The 22,752-nt window shown below is 55.0% G+C and overlaps 1 protein-coding gene across 2 annotated transcripts in view; it reads right to left on the reverse strand.

Moving 5' to 3' along the window:
• Window positions 1–516: 516 nt before the first annotated feature.
• The window catches only part of DCPS (decapping enzyme, scavenger), a 33,800-nt gene continuing 11,564 nt past the window's right edge, over window positions 517–22,752 (reverse strand). For both annotated transcript variants that reach the window (XM_082844731.1, XM_082844732.1), the window contains exons 3-6: window positions 11,488–11,633; window positions 5,518–5,631; window positions 3,112–3,222; window positions 517–1,253 (exon numbers count right to left, since the gene is read on the reverse strand). In XM_082844731.1, the coding sequence (XP_082700857.1) occupies window positions 987–1,253; window positions 3,112–3,222; window positions 5,518–5,631; window positions 11,488–11,633 (638 nt within the window). In that variant the 3' untranslated portion in view covers window positions 517–986. The remainder of the gene's footprint in view (window positions 1,254–3,111; window positions 3,223–5,517; window positions 5,632–11,487; window positions 11,634–22,752) is intronic.

The following is a 22,752-nucleotide window of genomic DNA, read 5'->3' on the forward strand; positions in this document are numbered from 1 at the left end:
CTGTCCGCTGGGCTGGGAAGAGAGCCTCATGTGTTTAACTGCATGCCGTCAACGCCTGCACCCGAGTCCCTGTTCTGCTGGAGCAGTGGTAGATGTCACCTTCCCAGATAAGCCCTTGGTGGCTCCCTACAGGCCATAGCCTTGGACACTTTGAAGTCCCTTCCTGGCCTCGCGATTCTATGGACATTCTGCTCTATTCTGTGATGCTGGTCATACCTTGCATCCAAGAACCTCAGGGCTTTCAGACCCCACTGCAACCGTGTCACTTTGCCCTGTTGAGACACTGTTTGTATTTGCTCTTCTGGCTGCTCCCTGTGAGTTGTTGTATCTTCCTGCCCAGATAACAAACTCAAGGCCACGGACTCCCTGACCAAGAAGCCAAGGCAAAGGCAGGCTTCTTGGGCTTTGCAACATCTGACTCTTGTTAAGGCCCTCCCACTTCCAGGAGCGGCCATGCTCCATCCTTGTCAACAACAGTGTATCAACAGGATTGGCTCACACATGGGAAGTGTGACCTCAGTGCTGGGGAGAGAAAGAGGAAGTACCGTCAGAAAGACTCTATCGATTACTCCCACCAGACAGGTGGAGATACAGTAAGTGGGAAGAAGGCAGAGCGCCCCGTGGTGGCAGAGCAGGAAGGAGTGAAAGCAGAGGGAGGCTCAGCTGGATTCCGGATGTGAAGACAGCCAGGACGGGTGCACGGGGGCCTACAGAAAGCCCCAAGCCCTCCGGGCCAGCTGGGGCTGACCCCCAGACACTCACCCCCTTCTTAAGACCTTCCCCCTAGGTTCTGCCCACTCCGCTTCCCCAGCAGGCCACACCGTGGGTCCACACCGAATGAGACCGATAGTTTATTCTCATGCTGGAAAGAAACCAGTAGAAAATATATTAAAAAAAAAAAAATTCACTTGGTGCTAAAATCCGGCTGCCCTCCCCCCCGCCCCCCGCCGACCCCTGCCCCATACACATCGGTGCTCTTCTCCGACTCAGCTTCTCTGGGCCTCCTGCAAGAGTGCGAGGAGGGGGTCATCAGCTCTGAGGGCAAAGGTGAGGGTGCGGCGGCCGTAGTGCTCGGGGTCCTGCTCCAGGTTCTCGATCACCTCGGCCAGCAGGTGGGCCCGCTCCACGCCTGCACCAGGGGCCTCGAAGCCCAGGGCAGTGAAGTGCACGTGCAGGTGGTAGTAGGAGGGCAGGTAGTGCAGGTACACGCGAAGGCGGTCTCCCGCCACCTGGTAGCGCTGCAGGATGGCTTCCTGGCAAGAAAGGGGAGGGTCGGGGAGGCTCATCCTGCTGCCCACACACCGGCGCCAGAACCCCCTCCTGCCCACGGCCCCGACCAGCCTCTCCACCCGCTGTTGGCTTCGGATCCCTGTCTTCCATTCTTGGGAGTCAGCAAGTGCAGGTGACAGCAGCAAAGCGGAGGCTCTTTCTCCCAAGGATGGGGACGGTGGCCTCGATCAGGCTTCCCCGCTCCAACCTGGTAAAACACCTGCTTCCTCACAGTTGCCACTGGGCCTCTAGGAAGTCTCGGTGCTAAGGACAGGCCCAGGTTTCCAAGACTGTGGGGACTATCCTGCCCTGGATGATTTACCAGACTTGTATCATCAAGTAGGTGGGAAGAGGCCTTGTTTTCCCTTTCAGCATAGAACAGAGTGGAGCTGGGCTGCGGCAGAGCTAAGGGCTTGGTGGCAGAGAAAGGACAGGGGAGGGGACGCGAGCTGGGCTGCCCTGGACAGACCAGGGAGTCATAATAGGATCATCAAATTCTTGCAGGGCTCCTGGTGGAAGAGGAAAGCATCACCTTCGGCCCTGGCTCCCTTTGCCTGCCCCAACCTTGCTCAGGGGTAGAGCTTTTTCTACCACACCCCCTTCAGGAGCCTCCGAGGCTTGGAATTCAGAGGAGACTTAATTTCCGCTGTAGGCAAATCCCTGAGGCCGCAGGGTGAAGAGAAAAAGACAGGGCCTCTGCGTGCTCACAATACATCCTGGAATTGTATTCTATTCTGCATTTGGCGCTCCCCCAGGGATCTCGGCAGCAGGGTGACACCAGGACCAGGGCACCCAAAGGGCTTCCTGGGAGGTGCTGCCGGAACTGCCAGGGCAGGCGCAAGTGCTGGCCCAGCATCTCCCAGGGGCTCTGCATCCAGAGGCCGTTTCAGCAGAGAAACGAGTTACTGGGAAAAGAGAAAGGCAGCCAGGGGGATGGTGACATGGGCATGCGGGGCAGAAGGCGGTCGGCACAGGACAGGGAGGGGCCGCAGGTGAAGGGAGAGTGGCCCCAAGCACAGCCCCTCCTTCAGGTCTGCGGCAGAGCCTCAGCAGCTCTTGTTGAACCTGACCTGGGGGGGGGAGCCTCTTCCCCGCTGGGCACCCTGACAGCAGGCGTGCCATGGAGGCTGCATCTTCTAATGTCTCAGGCTGAGACCAAGCCCACAGAATAATGGAATCAGAAGGAAGAAGGACCCCCTCCAGACACCGAGGCCCGGAGAGGTGAAGTGACCTGCCTGAGGTCATCCAGTGGGCTAAGGTCAAAGTGTCAGAACCAGGACCAGGACCCAAGACTCGAGACTCTCTTCCCCCATCTCCCCTTGCCCCCAGGGCTCCTTTTAGCAACCCTGTAATTTCATTCGATTCAGCAAATCTCCCAGAGAGAAAGTATCCCAGAATGCCAGGTGCTAGAGGATGCAGTCTCTTCCCTCAGGGTAGATGAGGGGACACAGACACACGTCAGGTCGTGAACCATCTACCCGAGAAACACGTCTGGCATGATGTGGCTGTCGTGAGAGGGGCGGTAACCCCGGGATGGGAGGGCATCCCAGACGTGACCTGCAGGACACAGGCAGGGAGCAAAAGCGGGAACCCGAGCTGAGGAAGCCCGTGTCGGGTGAGGCAAGGGGGCTAAGAGTAGAGCTAGAGGGCAGGGCAGGACCAGGAACAGGGGCCTCGTGAGGCCCCCTAAAAGCCTTCATGGGCCGCTGCACGGGCATTCAGAGAGGAGCCCTTTTCACGAGACAGACTTCTGGAAGGGGTGAGGAAAGGGGCCCAGGAACGCAATGGAACTGGAGTGTAACTCCCCTGGGCTCCGGCATAGATTCGGCCCCGGCAGCTCACCTGCCCCTCCTGGAGGATGTTCCTGAGCAGTGGCAGGTGCTCTGGGGTGAGGTCCCGAAGCGACTTGATGTCCCGGCGACGGCAGATGGCAATCAGATACAGGTCATCGAGCTGTGCGGAGACAGGCAGGGGGAAACCGGGCTCAGCAGGGGACAGGGCCGGGGAGGCTGCCAATCCCGGAATTCCGCCCAGAAACCAGGAAGCACCCACACCCCAAGGCCTGCAGTGTCAGCCACAGCCAACCCCAGGGAGGGACCCCGTGGCAGGACCAACCCCCAGGCAACGTGGGCGTCCTCGTGGCCAGCGTGAGTGGGACAGTCTAAGGGGCAGAGCTTCTGTTTATTCTTCCTGCTGAACAATACCATATGAGAGTATTTACATACTCACAGCTGATGGGGAATGAGCGGCGGGAAGGAGGTTCAAGAAAATGCCAAGCACAACTCTTATGGTCTAATCGCATGTACAGAAGTAACTGCTGTAAGACATAAGGTGATAAAGAGTGCAGGAGGAAGAAGGACAGACTAGCTAGGGTGATCCCGAGAGGCTTCCTAGAAGAGAAGGCAGGGCACCCGGGTCTTGAAGAAGAGGTAGGGTTTGGAGAAAGGGCCTTGAGGTAGAGGAAAGCAAAGGCTCAGAGGCAAGAAAGTCTAGGGCATCTAAGTGGGAGAGTAAACAACTCCATGTGCCTGGAATCAGAGGCAGGCGAGGAAGTGAACAGGCATGTGGCGGGGGGGGAAGGGAGCCTCAGGCCAGCGGGGCAGTGAGCTCCACCACGGCTTCACCCTCTCCTCCCTTCCCCTATCTCACAGGGCTCACAGACGGCCCTTCCTGCCATCCGTCCTGAACACTGCCTTGCTGAGGACCTGGAGTTCACAACAGTCCTGAGACCCAAGGCCAACAAGGTCTTGAGCCAGAGAAGAGCAAACGGACTCTTCCTCTTGCCCAGAAAACCCTCCCAGCCGTCTCTGCTTACCCAAACCCTGGCCTTGGCCAGTTTCACATCCTCGTGCAAGGCAAGCCCCAGACACCAGGGCTCCAAGGGCCAAGGCATGGAGAGAACCCAGCAGCCCTCAGCCCTGCAATCTGAGCTGCTAGATTCCTCAATAAGATAATCTGGGGACCATGAGTCACCCAACCAAATCCCCAAGGGCCCCAACTTAAAAACTTAGAATGACATTTTCCATATGGTGCGGGATGTCCAACTGTGCCTCTTCATGCCAACAGTCTCTCCATGCCATACACATTCTTCTCCTCCAGGGCCCTAAGAATCCAGGCTTTCTGCCCCAGACCTGCTACAGATGAGCCCAGTGGGAACCTCCCGGCAGATGGCTAAGCTGTGCCCACCCAGGCCTCCGTTTTGCCTACAAGTCCCTTCTGGGCTCTTCCTTCTCATGGCCTGTGTCCAGGACTCTCGCACTAGCTAGGGGCCCAAGGAGAAGTAGGAAATAAAACTGCTTGAACCTGGAGTGTGAGTGCATGTCTGTGGGTGTCTTCAGCTGTTCCACGTGTCACTGTCACAGGACTTCCAAATAACAGTAGCATTTATTTTAGATGGTATCTGCTGATGAATCCCAAACATGACATGAAATCACACCTCTCTGCTCCACTGGCATCGAGTGAAGCATGAAGGCTGTGCCGGGTATCAGCTCACGGGATGGGTGAGGGAAGGAAAACAAACCCATTCTTTGGGATCAGACGTGACCCTGCATTTCCTGCAGGCAGCCAAAGGGCCCCGGCCCAGAGATACCGGTGATGGGCCTCACAGTGAGGTGAGGAAGGAGGAGAGAAGGCGGCCAGAGGCTGCAGAGGACAGGAGGGGCGGTGTGAGTGAAGACGGCTCCCGGGAAAGCTGTTCTCAAGAAGGGCAGGGCAGGGGCCGCTAGGGGGCCAGGCAGCAGAGCTGAGAGGCTTGGAGGAGGGGGGTGGCCCTGGGCCACCGGAGGCCTCCTCTGTGGCTCGGGTAGTGCAGGGGACTCCTCGCGTCCGTCACCCTACTTTCTGCCGGCCAGTGTTGCAGACCATGGGCCTGCCTGGATCTGCCGGTATCCAGGGCACGGGGAGAGGGTGAACCGTCCACCTCAGGGCTCCAGGTGCTCCTGGAAGTGAGGGTGCAGCTCCCCAGCTTGGCTGGTAAAGGAACAGCCCGCGAGGTCATGGATGCAAACACTGCCCCATCCTCACCCCCAGGGTGGGAGGTGAGCCAGAAAGAGGCTTTAACTGGCCCATTAAAGTGTAAACATTTGTTTTAGGTGCTCCCACTGCAGAGAACTCAGGCCTCCCCTTTGGTTAATTATAATCTGCTTAGAGAGAGCGAGCAACATGAGGAGGAAGGGCAGGATTAAGGAGGCCCAGCAGCCTGGAGCAGGGCACTCAGAGGCCAGAGAGGCCCAGCACGAAATCCCTTACCTGCTGCTGGTTCCACTTGAGGTCGGGGATGAGGACAAAGCCATCAGAGGGGTCTGGATTCTCAAAAACAATCCGGTCGGCTTCAGCCTTCCTGTCGAGAATATTGTACACCCACTGGAAGGAAGGGGAGAGAGGGGGTTCACAGACCAGTCCTTTTCCCTGAGAGACACCCCACAGTGGGCCAGGTAGGCTCTCAGGCCTCCCCAGGAAGGACAGCCAAGTCTGAAAGGGCCACTATGCTCGGGGGACCGACACTTAGGCTGTCCTGTTCCGGGGAGCTACTCTTGGGGGTCCGGAAGGGACTTCCCCTCTCCCACTACAGCCATCCCCACAGGGGTCACGGCAACTCAGACAGGGCCATCTCTTCAGGCGGTTCCTGGCTGGCACTGTGCACGTGCTCTGCTCTGGCCTCACAGGCCTGGTCTGCAGCCACCCCTTCCACTGCCCACAGGACTCGGGAAAAGCGTCCCATGGGCGGGCCCTGTCCCACTTTATTCAGGACCACGGGCAGAGAGTCAGGCTGGGAGTTTCTTCTGCAGAGGAAGTCCGCTACACACCAGGGTGGGGAAAGGCTCAGGTTCTAGAAGTTAGTGTGCTGGGTTTCTCAGCCTGCTGGGATCCTTGTGAGGGCTGGGGTCAGCACCGCTGCCCCACCCGGGGACCCAGCTGACATGCACCCTTCATGACAAAGCGGAACAAACGCCACGTGGAGAGGCGATTACACAGACCTTTCCTGTTAACCCCAGGCTGCCAGCTCTCTCAGGCCCTTTGATTAGCTGCTGTCAACAGTCTTCAGAGGACCCTTCCTTGGGCGTTGTGTGAATCCCAAGGGCATCACTTTACCATTAAGGTCCTGGAGGCCTCTCTGAAGAAGCCAGCCTGCAGGGAGGTTAAGATAAGAAGGCCCCTGTTCTCACGGGGATCCAACCCCCCAGCCCCGGTTCTTCTCCACTTCCCCAGAGGTCTGAGAGCCCTTTGCCAACACGACTTCCTTCCAGGCCAGTGAACTCTGTGCCTGAAATCCGAGAGCGAACCCTGCTGGAGAGCCACAGAGAGGGCAGGAGCTGGGCTCATACGGCTGCCCCTTCCGCCCCGCAGTCACGAAGGGCCTCAAGCTGCCCGAGCGGTAGATGGGAGGCCAGGGCGCCGACACGGCCAGGCCAGCGGAGGGCTCCTCTGCCCATCACCAGGAACGCTGGTGCAGCAGTGTCAGTGAGGGCCAGGGCTACACACATCCTCCCCCATGCCCCGCCGAGTCCACATCCTCTGCTGTCGGCCAGCAGGGCCAAGGCCAAGTGCAACTGTCTGAGATGCAGAGCGAGGAGGCAGAGAAAACCTGCCTGGGACAATCTGGGCCTCCCAGACCCCCTGGTAAGACCCACAGGCCGGTCACAATATGGTCAAGAAGAGCCTGGCAGTGCCACTTGTTGGGTGGAGTCTGGGGGCCGCCCAGCAGTGGCTTCCTCATGCAGCACTGAGGCCAGAGCGATGCACAGCCCAGCAGGTGGAGAACATTCCAGGGAGGGACATTCCAGTCAGAATGTCCTCTCTGACTGGAACTCTCTCTAAGAATGTGCTACTGGAGAAAAAAAGCCAGCCGGATCCTGACCTGAAACCTCCCAAAAATAAATGGGAGGGAGGGGATGGTGTCCCTGCGTGGAGAGCCCTGGTGTGGCCCAGCCTCCCTGGGGCCCTGCTTTTGCCCACAGATAAGCAGCTCTGCCTCCACCTGGAAAGCAACAACATGTCGTCTGGGAGAGAATGAACAGACTCTGGAGCGCAACAAGACTGGGCTCATCTCTCACTTCCACCACTAACTAGCTGCACGCTGGCAAAGTGACTTCATCTGGGACTTCCCTGGCAGCACAGTGGTTAAGAATCCGCCTGCCAATGCAGGGGACACGGGTTCAAGCCCTGGTCCGGGAAGATCCCACATGCCGCGGAGCATCTAAGCCCGTGCGCCACAACTACTGAGCCTGCGCTCTAGAGCCTGCGAGCCACAACTACTGAGCCCGCACGCCTAGAGCCCGTGCTCCGCAACAAGAGAAGCCACCGCACTAAGAAGCCCACGCACCGCAACGAAGGCCCCCGCTCCCCACAGCTAGAGAAAAGCCCGCATACAGCAACAAAGATCCAACGCAGCCCAAAATAAATAAATACATAAAGAACTAGCATCTTTAAAAAAAAAAAAAAGTGATTTCATCTCTCTAAGTCTTGGTTTCCTCCTTCCTCAAGAGGATCTAATAACACTCCCAAGTGAGGGTTGTGGTGCGAACTGTAAGTGAGAAAATGCGTGTGAAAGTGCCCAACACAGAGCCCTGCCCAGGGAGGCAACTGAGAACAGGGAAGGTGCTGGGAAGGCTCCAAGGGGAGGTCAGGCTGGGCTTGCCCGAGGCTACAAGACCGACTGTGGAAAGGCAAAAAAGAAAGCGGATGAGAGCAAAGGAGGTGTGCTGAGGGGACCACGTGCGGGGCTGGAAGGGCACGTGAGGGCTGGGAAGGTGTGCTGTGATGAGCCTATCTCACGGGACCACCCTGTGCGGCAAGCCCGTAAGGTGGGCACTGTCAGGGTCCCCATATTGCAGGGAAGGAAGAGGTAGGTGCAAGGAAGTTCACCCAAGTTCACACATTCCGACCCAGAGTCCGGCCCCAGAGCCCAGGCTGCAGGCCACATGGGTAAGCCCTCTGGGAGAGCCGGGAGAGGTCTGAATACACAGGATGTCTCAGCCCAGATGAGAGAGGGAGGAAAGCCAGGGAACAAAGTCCACATGAATCATAGGGGTGACGTAACGGAGAGTAACACGCTGGGAAAGCAAGCCCGGGAGCCTCGGCCCCGCAGACGATATGGGGGTGCTGGCCGCTTCTGGACACACCCGGCACGACTTCTTCCCTGTAGGTGACACTGGCAACTGACCCAGGAGCCCCTCTCCCCGAGCCCCCTCTTCACTATCCTCCTGCTCTTTTTTGCTGGCCCCTCTCCTCCAGCCGCCCCTCCCCTGCCTGCGTCTCAGCCCCACACTCTCCCGTCCTCCCTGGATAGGCTACCTGTGTGGGCAACGGCGGCCACCACTCTGGCGCCTTTTCTGTGCTGGAAATGGCAGCAGGCACATGATATGTGGCACGGCTCTCAACTTCCACTGGAACCCCAGGAGGGAGGTGCCGTCGGTCACATTTTCCAGACAAGGAGACTGGGACTCAGAAATGAAGGATGAGATCGCGAGGCTGCGGGGCGGCAGGACTAGAGTCCAAACCCTGGGCCGACGCAGAAGCCCTGATCAGATGACTCACAAATCAGCCTCCAAGGCTCCAGATGCAGACACCCCACCGCATTTTTTTTACTGGGAAATTACAAGCACCTCAAATTTGAGCAGCCAAATAGGGTAGTTGGCTTAGAGCACAGACGCTGGGGCCAGACCGCCTGGCTTTGAAGCCAGTCTCCAAAGGCCTGCTGTGAAGATACGATGCCTGTAAAATGCTTAGGACAGTCGCTGTTCTGTCACCTCGTGAGTTCCAAGAAGTGACAAACTAACTCACCGTCCTCCACGTAAACCACTCCGCTGCCCACGCCCCCGTGCTGGCTAACAATCCGACTCTGTACCATGCATCGCCCAAGCTACCCCTGGACTCACCCCAGGCCCTTCCCTCACTGCTCCAAATCACCCACGTCTACGCCTTAATCGCAAGGGAAGCTCCCCGCTGCCTCTGCCTCGGTTCAGTCTTCCTCCTTCTTCTACTCTCACAACTTCCAAATGATTCTTTAAATCTGATCACGTTACCCACATGCTTCAAACCTTTAACAGGATGCTCATCGCTTTGGCAATCGCCCACAAATCTGACGATCATTAGAACAAAAAGATTTTTTTAATGCGGATTTCCCAGCTCTACTCCCAGCTCCATTCTGACTCAGTAGATATGGAGGAGGGCCCTGTGCTCTGTATTTAAAAAAATCTAACCAGGCCATCCTGACGAGCAGCAAGGTGTGGGAACTCCTGGTCTCCTGGACAAAGTGCACAAGCGTCTTTGTGGCCCCCACCTGCCTTCTCCCGCCCGTTCCCGAAATGCATCAAATGGGTCCAGTCCTCTGTGCCCCCATACTTGCTCTGCCCTCTGCCTGGAGTGCACTGTCTGCCTCTTCCAGCTGGCAAACTTCTCTTTGTCCTTTAAGACCCAGCTGGAGGATCCTCTCCCCTGTGAAGCCCCCCACTGTCTGGGCTGATCACTCCCCCTCTGTGTCGATACTGTACCTCGTGTATAGACAGCCAAAGTGCTCATCCCATTATACTGCAGTTACCAGGTTGCGTGCCTATCTTCCTTACAAGACTGTGGGGACGTTATCAGTGTTTATCTTGGTGACCCTCCAGAGCCCAGCACAGGGCCTGGTACATAGGGGATGCTCAATAAATACAATGACTATTGCCAATTAAGCTGAGTGCTTGTAAACTTGCTAGAAACAGCCGAGAAAGAATATATGGGAAATTCCCTGGCAGTCCAGTGGTTAGGACTCGGCGCTTTCACTGCTGTGTGCCTGGGTTCGATCCCTGGTTGGGGTACTAAGATCTCACAAGCCATGCGGTGAGGCCAAAAAAAAAAAAAGAATACATGAATGCTCATGTCAAGCAGAAGTTGGTAGAGCAGAGGGGTTATTATTTCCCAAGAGGATCTGCATAATGGTCTATAAGAAGGTATATATACGACTCATACCAGCTGTATTACAGGCTTCCTCTCTTGAATCCCACATACGTGCAACCAGTGCAGCAGAACACACATTCCAGGACATCCCCCCACAATCTTAGACACAGTCTAGGAAGATGGAGACATATTTCCCTTCTACCTAGAAGACAGAGCAAGTGCTGGGACTTCTTTAAAAAAAGGAAAAAATCAAGCCACTATGAGTTAGAGGAGCCTTGTGCAAATAATGTGCAGGGGACCACGGCTAACAGCTGGGTTGGGTCTTCCCCAGGGGACCCCCCCCAAGCCCTGTCAACCTCCTGTCCTTCCTCCTCCCAGGCACAATCCACCTCCCGAGACCCCACAGACAGGACACCCTCCCTCCTCCGGGACAAACGGCTGTGAGCTTCCCACACTAGGACGTCCCACACCACCGTAGCCTGCATCTCGGGTGGAGTGTGTAGAGACACTCTACAGGAGAACGCCTGAGCCATCACATTATCTCTGAGCGTGCACGTGGGACCAGTTCCAGGCAGAGGCTCTGGCTGGTGCTGGGCACAGACCCAAGAAGTCGGATGTCTTAGCGAAATGGCCCTGCACCTGGCCCGGTTGCTGAAGACACTTCGAAGACGCTCCCAACCCACGGCCATCGCCCTGGGCAAAGAGGCCCTGCGCCGACCCCCGCGCCTGCCCCCTGCAATGGATGCAGGGGAGCAAGGGAAGGGGGTTTCTACCCTGTGACTCAGCTCCTGGAGGCTGGTTTGCTGTGGGTGAAACCAGGGATAAGAGTCTGGATGAGGAGGCCTAACCAGCACCCGTCTTTACCGTTCACAGACCCCCGGCCAGGGCAAGCCATTCTGAGACCGTATCAAGGCTACTGTAGAGTACTTAGAAATTCTTTCCACGAACTGGACTGCTCTGAGATCCCCGAGTGCCTCGGCGGCGTGCCCAAGACCGCTGTCAATTCCCTTATCAAGGAAGGTGACTATCCTCTATGAAACAGCGACAGCCTCAGCCCGGCACTGTCTATGCCATCTAACCTGCTTATTCTTCTCCACAGCACTCACAATCTCATGTTTTGTGTGGTTACTTATATATTCACGCACTGACACCTGAACAAGGAGGTAAGCTCCGTGAAGGCAGGGGCGCCGCTGTACTCTCTGCTGTGTCCCGTGGCCTGTGCTGTGGGAGAGCGCTGGACCCTGGTACCACCTCGACAGATGCTTGAGAAGATACACTGGCCGTGGGGACAGCACTCCGAATCTGACCCGCGGGGCTGGCCCAGGCCGCGGCGGCCAGTACCTGGATGCTGAGGCTCTGGGACTCCAGGTGCGGTAAGGTGACGTTCTTGTAATCGTCGCCCGTCTCCCGGACCAGGCGGAGGTCCCGGTGCAGGTACTTTTGCAGGTGTTTCTCTGTGGCAGGGTAAACCACGGTTGTCTTCACGTCTGCAATGACACAACACAGCCCGGGCCACAGTCAGCCACTCTCTCCACACGGTCCTGCCACACTCTGACCCTGACAGGCACCACGGAAAGGATGGGCCCGGTCTCTCTTAGATTCCCCAGTGAATGGAGCCAAAGACTAAGAAGTTACGTTCACCCACGACCCACTCCCACAAGGTGCCTCGTGCCACTAAATTCATGACCTGAACCACACTCGGAATCTGGAAAATGTACGGTTTTCACTGATGGGTCACTAGGTCCCTCATCACCCTTAACCCTAGCCCTTCCCTCTTATTTTCTAGGCACAGAAATAAACCGTTTCTGTGGTTAAGACTCCGTGCCTCCACTGCAGGGCGCACGGGTTCGGGGAACTAAGATCCCACATGCTGCGCAGAGTGGCCAAAAAAAAAAAAAAAAAAAAAAAAATCCAAGCAGCCTCCTTAACGCAGAGCAGTGCAGCACAAGTAGCTGAAGGCGCAGACTCTGCGGCTGGACCATCAGGGTCCAAGTCCTGGCTCTGCCTGCTCCTCACTTGGGACCCCTGCCCCAGTCCAGGTGTTTACCCTCCCTGTGCCCCTACTTCTCCATCTGTCAGCTGAGGGTGATAATAGCTCCTATGTCACAGGGTTGGGAGGATTAGCAAGTTAACACCTGTGGAGCTCTTAGAACAACAATGTCTAACACATAATAAATACTGGCTGTTTTCAACCCAGGGTTACCCAGTCTTGACTTTGGCACCATCAACATTTCCACCTAGATCATTCTTTGCTGTGGGGCTGTCCCGTGCATTGCAGGTCGCTTAGCAGCATTGCAGGTTTCTACCGGGATGCTAGTTAAACCCTCTCTCCAGTTGTGACAACCATAAACGCCTCCAGACATTGCCAAGTGCCCCAGGGGATAAAACTGCCCCCAGTTGAGAACCACCGTTTTCATCACAAGGAAACCTGGCAGTGTCCCTAAAGAGACTCTAGGCTGGGGTCCCAGTAAAACACCACCCGGTTTTGGTTGAGTCCTTTTTCCTATTTCTCTGAACATCTGCTACAACAGCTTCAACATAGATCTTAAAAGCAGGGAAGGAAAATGTTGTCTTAAAATCAGTTGGGATGTTTCTCAAAGGACGCAAGTCCTCCCTGACTCTAGATTCACATGTGCTCTCCCAGAGAGGTCCCTGAGAGGAGCGGCCCAGCATGGGCATCGGACACTCCAGGAAATGCTCAGACTCACCTACATACCCAGAACTACCAACCTAGGTCTGAGGACATAGGCGATTTTCATGCTCATTTCACAGGTGGGTAAAAAGAGTTCACAGGGATTCCAGACTCATTCAACACCACGCTGTGGGATGGGGCAGAGACAGGACTGGAACCATGGTCTTCCCGCCCTGAAGCCTGCTCTTTCCACCTCTGCCTGAAGGCCCATATCGTCTTCCAGCAGCTGAGTGCGGGCGTCCAAAGGCGCAATGCCAAGAGCGTGATGCCTGGTAGAACCAGAGGCCCCTGGCCCGTCAGCTCTAGCAAGCAGAGCAGCGCAGCATGGAGACACAGGCTGGCATACGACTCTCCCCTTCCTGGCTGTGCCACCTTGGGCGTTATTTAATCTTTGAATCTCAGCTTCCTCGTCTATTTATGGTGCTCATAAAATCTAATTGACAGAGAGTCGTTGTTATCGTTAAACAAGGCATGTCAACTGGACCCACGTAAGCGCTAAATAAACGTCACCCCGCTTCCTAGGAATCTCTGGATCTGACCTGGAACGGGAGGCACAAAGTCTCCTCGCAATCCTCTGGGCACTTCTCACTCCCACCACCCTCTAACAGCCCAGGGTCACAGGCCAGAGATCAAAGGTCAAGCACACCAAGCTCTCAGGAGACGGGAGACTGCTGAAATAGAGGGAATGTCAGCACCTTGGCCCTTGCAGTGCAGCCTGCTGGGGAAGGACGAGATGCTGGCAACGATCAGCCTGGGTTCAAATCCTGGCTGTGGAACCTTGGGCACGTGAGAAGCCAGTGAGCAGCAGGTGGGAAACCTCTAGAAGCTGCCCTCCACCTGCACCCCCATGGAAAAGTGCTCCTCCAATGCTGGCTCTTACTCTCCTTGTGTCGCTTGGGCGGGGCAGGCGGAGAAAGGCGCTCCCTCCGGGTGGGGAGACGGGCCGGGACAACCTAGAGAAGAGCCCGGCCCCACTGGCAATGCACACGCAGCCCTGGGCTCCCGGCCTGGGGGCCCCTGGCCGCTCCAGACTGGAAAGCCACGGGGCCGATGGGCTTGCCCGCCTGCCAAGGCTGGCCACAGACCGCCCCCGCCGCAGAGCCCTGGGAAGCGGCCCCTCCTGCCCTCCCCCCAGCAGCAGGGAAAACTAAAAAGGCACTTTCCGGGGCTTCCCTGGTGGCGCAGTGGTTGAGAGTCCGCCTGCCGATGCAGGGGACGTGGGTTCGTGCCGCGGTCCGGGAAGATCCCACATGCCGCGGAGCGGCTGGGCCCGTGAGCCATGGCCGCTGAGCCTGCGCGTCAGGAGCCTGTGCTCCGCAAGGGGAGAGGCCACAGCAGGGAGAGGCCCGTGTACCGCAAAAAAAAAAAAAAAAAAGGCACTTTCCAACTGCTCACTTTCTGCCGTCCTGTTTCCTTTCCTGAGACCCGCCTGCCTGGAGGAGGCGCACCTTGCTGCACTCTAAGCCCTGCCAGAGCCAGTCACCCCTCGCCCGGCCTCGGTCAGATCCTCGCTGCTGGCATCAGGGTGGGGATGCCCCTCCAGTCTCGCCCAGCCCCTGCTCCAAGCCCACCGACCGCCACTCTCCCCCGGCCGTCTCTGCCCCAGCCACAGAGACCCCCTTACACTCCCCACCGACTCCCACCTCTAGGCCTCATACCTGCTGCCCCGTCTCATTCCCTCAGGCCCCCGTCCAAAGGCCAGCTCCCAGACGGCCCGACTAGAGAGGCACCCCTTACCTCCCCACACCCTGCCTCCTTCACCCCTCACTGCCTGACGATGGAGGACATATTTATTGTCTGATTCCCCCGTTAGACGGACTTCCCTGGAGGACAGGGATTTTTGTCTACCTTAAAATTTTGTTTTATCATTTTATCCCCAGCACCTGGAAGAGCGCCTGGTATACAGCAGGTACTCAACAAATACTGAACAAATGAAAAAATGAATCTGGCCTTTTTAGACCTTAAACCCAGGAAGAGCATTTCTTGTCCCAAATGGAATAAAATCTCTCTGGGGAAAAAAAAAAAAAAAGGTCAATATATTTCCCAATGCTGAGTTTCTCACTGGCAGCCAAAAGCAAACTCTGGTGTTTATCCAAATGACCTGCAACTGAGCTTCACGAGGAATCTGGGCGAGAGTCAATGCCCGATAAATGCTCAAACCATCGGGTGAAAATACGTCGGGGAAGAGGACATCCACTCAGGGCCTCAAAAACATCTCCTCAGAGATTACTTATTAATTACAGAGGCGGACACAAAGTGACTGGAGTGAGCATCCCTCCTCACGGGATGAACGGACGCCCTGGGCCTCCTGGGCTGTGCCGTGGTGTGCCCGCCAAAGCGCACAGCCTGCATCCAATCGCGAGGCGACATCCTCCTCCCAAACCCAGGGGTGCTCTACGGAACAAGGGGCTTCACAGCGCTTCCCAAGTGTCCGAGTTAGGGCTGAGGGACTGCTCCAGATTACAGGGCGCTAGGGACTGGACTGGATCCTGGACGAGGGCAGGACGGGGGTGTGCGGGAGATTCCTGCTTGAAAGGGGGTACTGAAACACTGGCAAGGTTTAATAATGGTCTCCACATCACATAATGGCTTTGTATAAATGTGGAAGTTCCCAGAATTGATCATTTTACTCTGGTTCCTAGGAGACACACACTGGCGTGCTCAGCACTGAGGGGCTACCACGTCTGCAACTTACTTTTCAATAACAGAGCGAATAGTAACAAAATATTATTATATGTGTATGTGGAGAGAGAAAAAGGAAACGTGGCCAAATGTTAACAAGAGGTGAAGGGCTTTTTAAGGGAGTTCTTTGTACTATTCTAACAGCCCTTCTGTAAGGTTGAAAAATTTTTTCGAAATATAAAGTTAAATAAAAACGTGTTGGTACTCTCTAGACCCTGGGTGCTAACTGCCAGTGGAGGTGCCAGGCACTGTCCTAAGCCCTGCATGCATATGTACCCACTCACTCCCCACAGCCAGTGTGAGACGGGTATGACTTTGGTCCCCACGTCACACACAAGGAAGCTGAGGCTCAGCGCTGGGCTTCAGCCTCGGCACCACGTACCAGCCGCGCAGGTCAGCAGACGTGGCTTCACCCTCCGCCTGGCGCCCTCTCTGCCAACCCGTTTAGCAAGTTGACTTAAGGGGCCACCTACCCAGAATGAGAAGTACCTGGAACCTCCCAGCCCAGAAGCTTCTCCCAGTAGCTACAGAAGCAACAAGGGACTTCCTGACCCTGCCCTCCTCCTGGCATTCTTAAAAAAATCAACTCTAAAACCAACACCTCAAGAATGTTCACAACCTATTGAGAGCATCCCTGACATTCCTTAAAAGGGCTTCCTATTCGTCATGCTTCTTCAAACTTTGCTTTTATTTTTAGTTTAAGGTGTGTTTGCACATAGGTTAAAAGTCAAACAAAGCTTGTTTTTATGTTTTCTGCTCCTTTCTGAGCACCATTTTCAACTCTTCCGGCCACTTCCTTGCTTTCATACTTCCATAGTTCCAAATTACAAACATTTTTATAACTCGTTCCACCTTGATTTTTCAGTTTTATTATTATTCATTAACCTCCCATTATGGAAGGTAAGGATTTAGCTTTTTCACCAACTCTATACCAAAAGAGCGCGAGTACGCATGTGCACACACGCTCTTTCTACCCCATCCTCACAACACAACCAGATCACAATTTTGGATAAATCAGTACTCAACATCAATACCATTATGATGATGTAAATGCTGTCTACTGCTGAAGAGTACACTATGACTGTTTTTCCTTTTCAGCACAAGTTTTGGTATACAGAGTTAGTATTTACTTTTTTGTTTTCTTTTCTATAAACTTGTCACTAATTCATCCCCACATCCACTTCCCTTTTTATAAAAATCTCCTCTTGATGTTACAACTCATCAGGCACAAGAGCAACAGTGTGTTCACGGAGGCTGCAGGTGCCCCATGCAGAGCTGTGGCCTGGGAGCTCCGAGCACTGCCCTCGCCCCCTCTCTTGTGCTGGGTACCTTGTTTCCCGGATCCATTATCTTCTTCTTTCACATCTATGTCCTCATTTTACTGAAGCAGTGCTTCTCAAGCTTCAGTGTGCATCAGAACCACCTGACTCAGGACGCCTGGGGTGCGGTCCAAGAATCTGCATTTCTAAGAAGTCCCCAGATGCAGCTGCTGCCGCCGGGCCAAGGACCATACATCAGGAACCACGGCCCTGGGCTTCCCTGGTGGCGCAGTGCTTAAGAATCTGCCTGCCAATGCAGGGGACACGGGTTTGAGCCCTGGTCTGGGTAGATCCCACAGGCCACAGAGCAACTAAGCCTGTGCGCCACAACTACTGAGCCTGCGCTCTAGAGCCCACGAGCCACAACTACTGAGCCCACGGGCCTCAGCTACTGAAGCCCGCGGGCTCTAGAGCCGGTGCTCCACAACAAGAGAAGCCCGTGCACTGCAACGAAGAGTAGCCCCCTCTTGCCGCAACTAGAGAAAGCCTGCGCACAGCAACGAAGACCCAACACCGCCAAAAATAATAAAGAAATAAAAAAAAAAAAAAACCACGGCACTGAAGTACAAACTCAAGATGCGTCCAGAGATATGGCGCAAGGGAGATACATTTAGAGACTTGGAACACCTGAAAATGTCTTTATTCTACTGTCGCACTTAATTAAGCGCTTGGCTAAAGAATTCTAGGATGGATAGCAATGACCCTCCAAGTCTGAAAGCACTGCTCTGTGACCGTCTAGACTGCAATGCTGCTAAGAAGCCTGAGGTCATTCTGATCCCCAAACCTTTGTACTCACCGGTTTTTTCCCCGCTGTCCCCCGTGTCCTGATGGTGTTGATGGGTCTTGGAGCGGGTTTATTTTCCTCCATCGAGCTGGGTAAGTGTCAGGCCCCTTCAATCTTGAAAATCATGTTCTTCAGTCCTGGGACTCATTTCTTTGATTATTTTCCTCCCCATTTTCTCTGCCCTTTCCTTCTGGAACACTACTTGCATATTTAACTTCTTTGATTCATCTTGTAGTTTTTTTTCTCTCCCATTTTCCAGCTCTATGTCTTTCTGCTCTACTTTTCAGGAATGTTTCATCTTCTCTTCTGTTTTCATTTCTGCTGCATTGTTTAAAATATTTATTTATTTGGCTGCAATGAGGTCTTAGTTGCGGCACATGGGATCTTTAGTTGTGGCGTGCAGGATCTAGTTCCCTGACCAGGGATCAAACCCAGGCCCCCTGCATTAGGAGCATGGAGTCTTACCCGCTGGACCACCAGGGAAGTCCCATTTCTGCTGTATTTTTAATTTCTAAGAGCTTTAAAAAAAACTTCCTTATTGAGTGTATCTTGTTCTTTTGCTTTCTATATACCATAATTTCTCTCTGAGATTAATGAAAGTCTTTGAAAATTCCTTTTCCCTGCGTAGTTTCTGTCTCCTCCATCTCTTTCTTTTCCTTCCTTCCTTTTCCTTGTCCTATCTTTTTTAACTGAGGCATTACTCAAAAGTCTGCCACCTGGTTTGTCCACTCACTCATATGTTAAGAGTAGAGCACTGAAGTCGCTGGCGGCAAGCCTGCGGACACACGAGCGCTCACCTGGAGCCTCCTTTTAGGATCATCGGGCTATTCCTTTGCATGATGGAGCCCTCAAGAACTTAAGTCTTTTCTCTTGGGCTGGTCAGATTCCCCACATGATTCTTCCGGTTTCCTATGTGGAGGCAGGAACCTGGCAGGCAGCATTCTGAGCGATGAGGAAGAGAAGCAGGTGGCTGGAGGGAAGGTGGCCAGGGGTCATCTCAACACTAAGCGTGCTGACTTCCACTTAACCTTCTACGTTTTGGTACCATCACCCCACACTCACCGGCACCTAGAATCTCTAGACCCATCTCTGGAAGGAGCAGTTACCAGTCCTGTGAAGCGGGAAAGAGGATTTTGGCAGCCGTGGCTCAGATTCCCCTCGGCTGGCTCAGGTTTCCCCTCTCAGACCTGCCACGTCAGTTCCTCCTCCCTTCGCTTCCTTGGTTTGTCTCCTCTCCCTCTAGTCTTTATGGGTTAATTTTCTTTGAAGGGAAGTCCTTTCATGCCATTTTTCGTGAGGGTTTTAAAGGAAACAGGTGGGCACTTGAACTGGCCCCTTTTAACTGGAGCCCAGGTCCCTGTCCTTCTGTCTCCCTTCTAATGCTTTATTTTTCTTCTTAGCCGTTTATTGACTCTTGACCTATTTGTTATTTACGGTTCCTCTCCTCCAACTGGACATCAGCTCCTTGAGAGCAAAGACTCTGTTTTGTACACTGGGTGTACTGTGCCGGAAACAGCACCTGACACGTGTTGGGCCCTCACAGTACAGTCTACAGAACAGAATACATGCCACTTTACTGATGTGTGTGCGTGTACAACTGCATATACATAAGCACACACAGAAAAAAGTCCGAAATTCAGGACATATTCCAAGATGAGACGTTATCTCTGGGCAGTGGAGATGTGTGTAATTGTAATTTTTAAAATTAGTTTTTTTGGGTATTCATTACATTTTCTAAAACAAATATGGATCACTTCATGACAAATATATTAAAAACAGAAAAATAAGCCACCCCTTAAAACTGAAGCCCAGGGACGTTAGTAACTTACCCAAGGTCATACAACTAGTTAAGTGGTGGGGCTGACATTAAACCTAAGAAGTCTGACTCCTCTATGCAATAGTGCTTTCCCTGCTACAGGGCCTTCCTCTTCCAGGCCTTCTCCTAAGAAACCTGTACTGCAGCCACTTTCTCCAAAACGCAGCCTATCAGAGAGGAGAGACGCGATTAGTTCCAGCCCCTCCTGGAGACACGTAAACAGCTGTCAGCAAAACCCAAGAGCTCAGTGAGGTGCCAGAGCGATTGCAGCTGCAGACTGGGAGGTCCGGGAGGACGTCAGAGCAAGAGCCCAACAACGTGATGCTCGCTGCTCGCTGCAATGCCCCCTGGGAGTGCAGGGAAGCAGAAGCTCGCTCCCCTCAGCGCCGGGGGCCTGTCTGAGGAGCGGCCCCAGGGGGTCCGCTGAAGCCAGATGCTGGGCTGGAACAGGCTCTGGAGGGGAGCACAGAGGGATGAAGACGAGCCCGCGGACAGCCAGGAATGATGGCTGCTTCGACTTCCGTGGGTGGTACCAACCGCCCTGCCGCCCACCCACTGTGACAGTGATGGACGGTGGGGAAGGAGGCCTGGGGCAAGGTGGTCGCCGCCCTTGTGGGGCTCAGGGCAGCAGCTGTTTCTCTACAGGGATGCTGTGGCGGCAGGAACGGTCACACCAACACACCCCAGATGACAGCAGCCCCGTCCACACCCGCTCCCTCTCTCCGCAGCCTGGTGTGCCCAGGGCTAGCACAGAGCTCCGTCCTGCCTGTCAAGACCCTTAACTAGGGTCTCCTGAACATCCTTCTCCAACAGATAAAACCACCCCTGTCCCCCGCCCAGACACGAAAGCCCAACTGCTTTCAGAGGCAGGGCTACAGACAGGAATGAGCAGCCGCCTTTCTTACTCTCTGCCAAAGCTCGCTTAGCCGAATCCCCAGGAAAAGGCTGTTGCACATGAAACATGAAAATGCAAACCGCAGACAGTCTGCTCTCCTTCCCACACATGTGTTCAAACAAGCCTGCTTTCCAGCGCTGCTGATGACTTCTCCCCGATGAGGTCATCGCTAGGCCCAGCCTGTGGCTTCTGCCCTCCCTCCATTATCATGAGCTGGTTTCAACTTACCTGACCCAGATGTGCAGGCTCAGGGGAGCAGGGGAGAAGCAAGAGCAAAGCGTGAGCGGGCTGGGAGGCCCACCCCACCCTCCGTCCACAGGAGCCAAGCAGACCCCCGGGTGATGGGCTGCCAGACCCAGGCTGGCAGGGCACCCCATCAGAGCATTCCTAGAGAAGGTTGGCAAGGGGAGAGGCTGCTGGGGGGTCTCCCGGGACTTGCGTTTTCTTTCCTCCTCTTGGGGACCTCCCCCCGGCCAGACAACACCCTCCCCAGCCCTGGTGTCATAGAGACCAGGGAGCAGGCCGGAGGCTGGAAGAGGAGGCCGGGGGCAGGGTGTACACTGTCCCACGCTGCAGGACGCTGAAAGTACTCAAGTGAGGCCTGAAAAGACCTCCCGGTCAAGGATAGACAGGGCTGAAGGGTGTGGTCAGGACCCTACTGGCAAGAAGCTTCAACCGCCCCACAGCAAACCTCCAAACAGCTGACTACCTGTCTCAAGGAAAGCACAGAGCTGCCACTGGAGACAGAGGAGAGGCAGACGCTGATTTAGCAAGACCCTGGCTCCGGCAGGCTCCTCAGCGCCCCCTCTCCTTGGTCCTCCGAGGCCCGGGAGGGTCAGGAGGGGGTCTGACAGGACCTGACCTGACGGCCCAGCCACAAATTCCGTGACTCTGAATGCAGCCCCAGGGGTTACATCCTTTAGGGATGGGAACTGCTGTGGCAGGACGGGAGTTGCATCTGAACAGAAGGATGAGAGCAGATATCTAACGAGATAATGGAGCTGCCATCGACAGTCCTGGCGAGACCCTAACCCCACACGCGGGAAGAAACTGTTCTGGGGCCCAGCGGACCAGACTCTAAGAGCTGTTAGACTGAACACTCAGGAGTCCCAGAAGACGGCCTCAATCTCAACTTCCGGTCTAAAGGCATCTCCTTACTTCACTCTGAAAGGAGCAGAGGTGCCAAGTCTCAGGGCATCCTGCGTGTGCTGGCGCAAGGCGAGAAGGTGGAGGGCCCAGGACACCCCGCCTCCCGGGGAGCCACGACGACCGGAAGCCTAGGCCTTCGCTCACGGAGAAGCACGGATCAGAACCAGGCCGCCCAGGCTGAAGTGGAAGCAGCGCATGGGTAATCCACCCTCGCCCACTGGTCCTGAGTAAGCTGACTTTCTGCTGACTCGAGCCTTAAGATTGCCACAGAGTCCTGGTGCCTTGCCCCATCTGAGAGACTGAGAGAGCGCGGTGGCCACATTTCAGGAGCTCAGGATCTAGCCACGTCTAAATAGGCTCTGAACGCACCAGCTCTTCCCAGCCCCACAGAAGCCACAAGTCTAAGCAGAGAACTGAACAGAGGCCTCTGCTCCCAGCTGGTGAAGGAAGAGATGGGGGCACGGAGGAGGCCGCACCCGAGGGCTCTCGGAGCGCAGCTGGCAGGGGAGGGGCAGGCGAGGCCCGACAGACAGCTGAGAGGAAAGCAGAACCCAGATTCTGGGACAAGAATTTTACTCTGGCGGTAGCGGCCTTTCCATCTTGAAGTTTCTGCTTGTTGTTATTCCACTGTCCCTCAAAGCCCCAGAGAGGGCCCTGGCTTGCTGGTGTCAGAAGCTCTGAAGCACCCAGGGAGAAAGGCAGACAGAAATCTGCCATCTTTAGGCGGCCTCTGCTGATGAAGAGAGACTCCTGTGGGCTGGCTCGCCTTTCCCCTGCCCCATTAAAGAAGCCCCGTGTCAAACCCCAGCTAGCTGAGTCCACTCCGCAGCTCTGTCCACACCGCTGTCCTCACCGGGAACAACCTTCTGCCTTCACGTCTCCAGGTGTGGGAGGAGCTAACTGTGCACAGCCCACCCCGCCAACTCCCAGCATCACCCCTCCATGGCCACACACTCTTGACCAGTATCTCCCAGGTATGTCTGTGTAGCTAAGTGTAAATCTCCAGAGTTTGGGGTCTGCGTATTTGGGGGTGCACAGTACTTGTTGATGAACTGACAAGCCCCATGCAATGAGGGTCATTCAGGCTGTGAAGTAAGGACATAGCCAGAGGCCCCAGTCCAGGCTAATCTTTTGGTCTGCTTCTTTGTTTGGTTTGTTTGGAGATGAGGTTAACGTCCTAAAAAATCTCTAGCAGAGCATCACATGATTATATTCTCAAATAATTCAGAAGTCTAACCCCTAATCCTTTTCATTGGCATAAACACCAAT

The sequence above is a fragment of the Leucopleurus acutus genome, assembly GCF_964270905.1.
Source record: "Leucopleurus acutus genome assembly, chromosome: 8".
Classification (NCBI taxonomy): domain Eukaryota; kingdom Metazoa; phylum Chordata; class Mammalia; order Artiodactyla; family Delphinidae; genus Leucopleurus; species Leucopleurus acutus.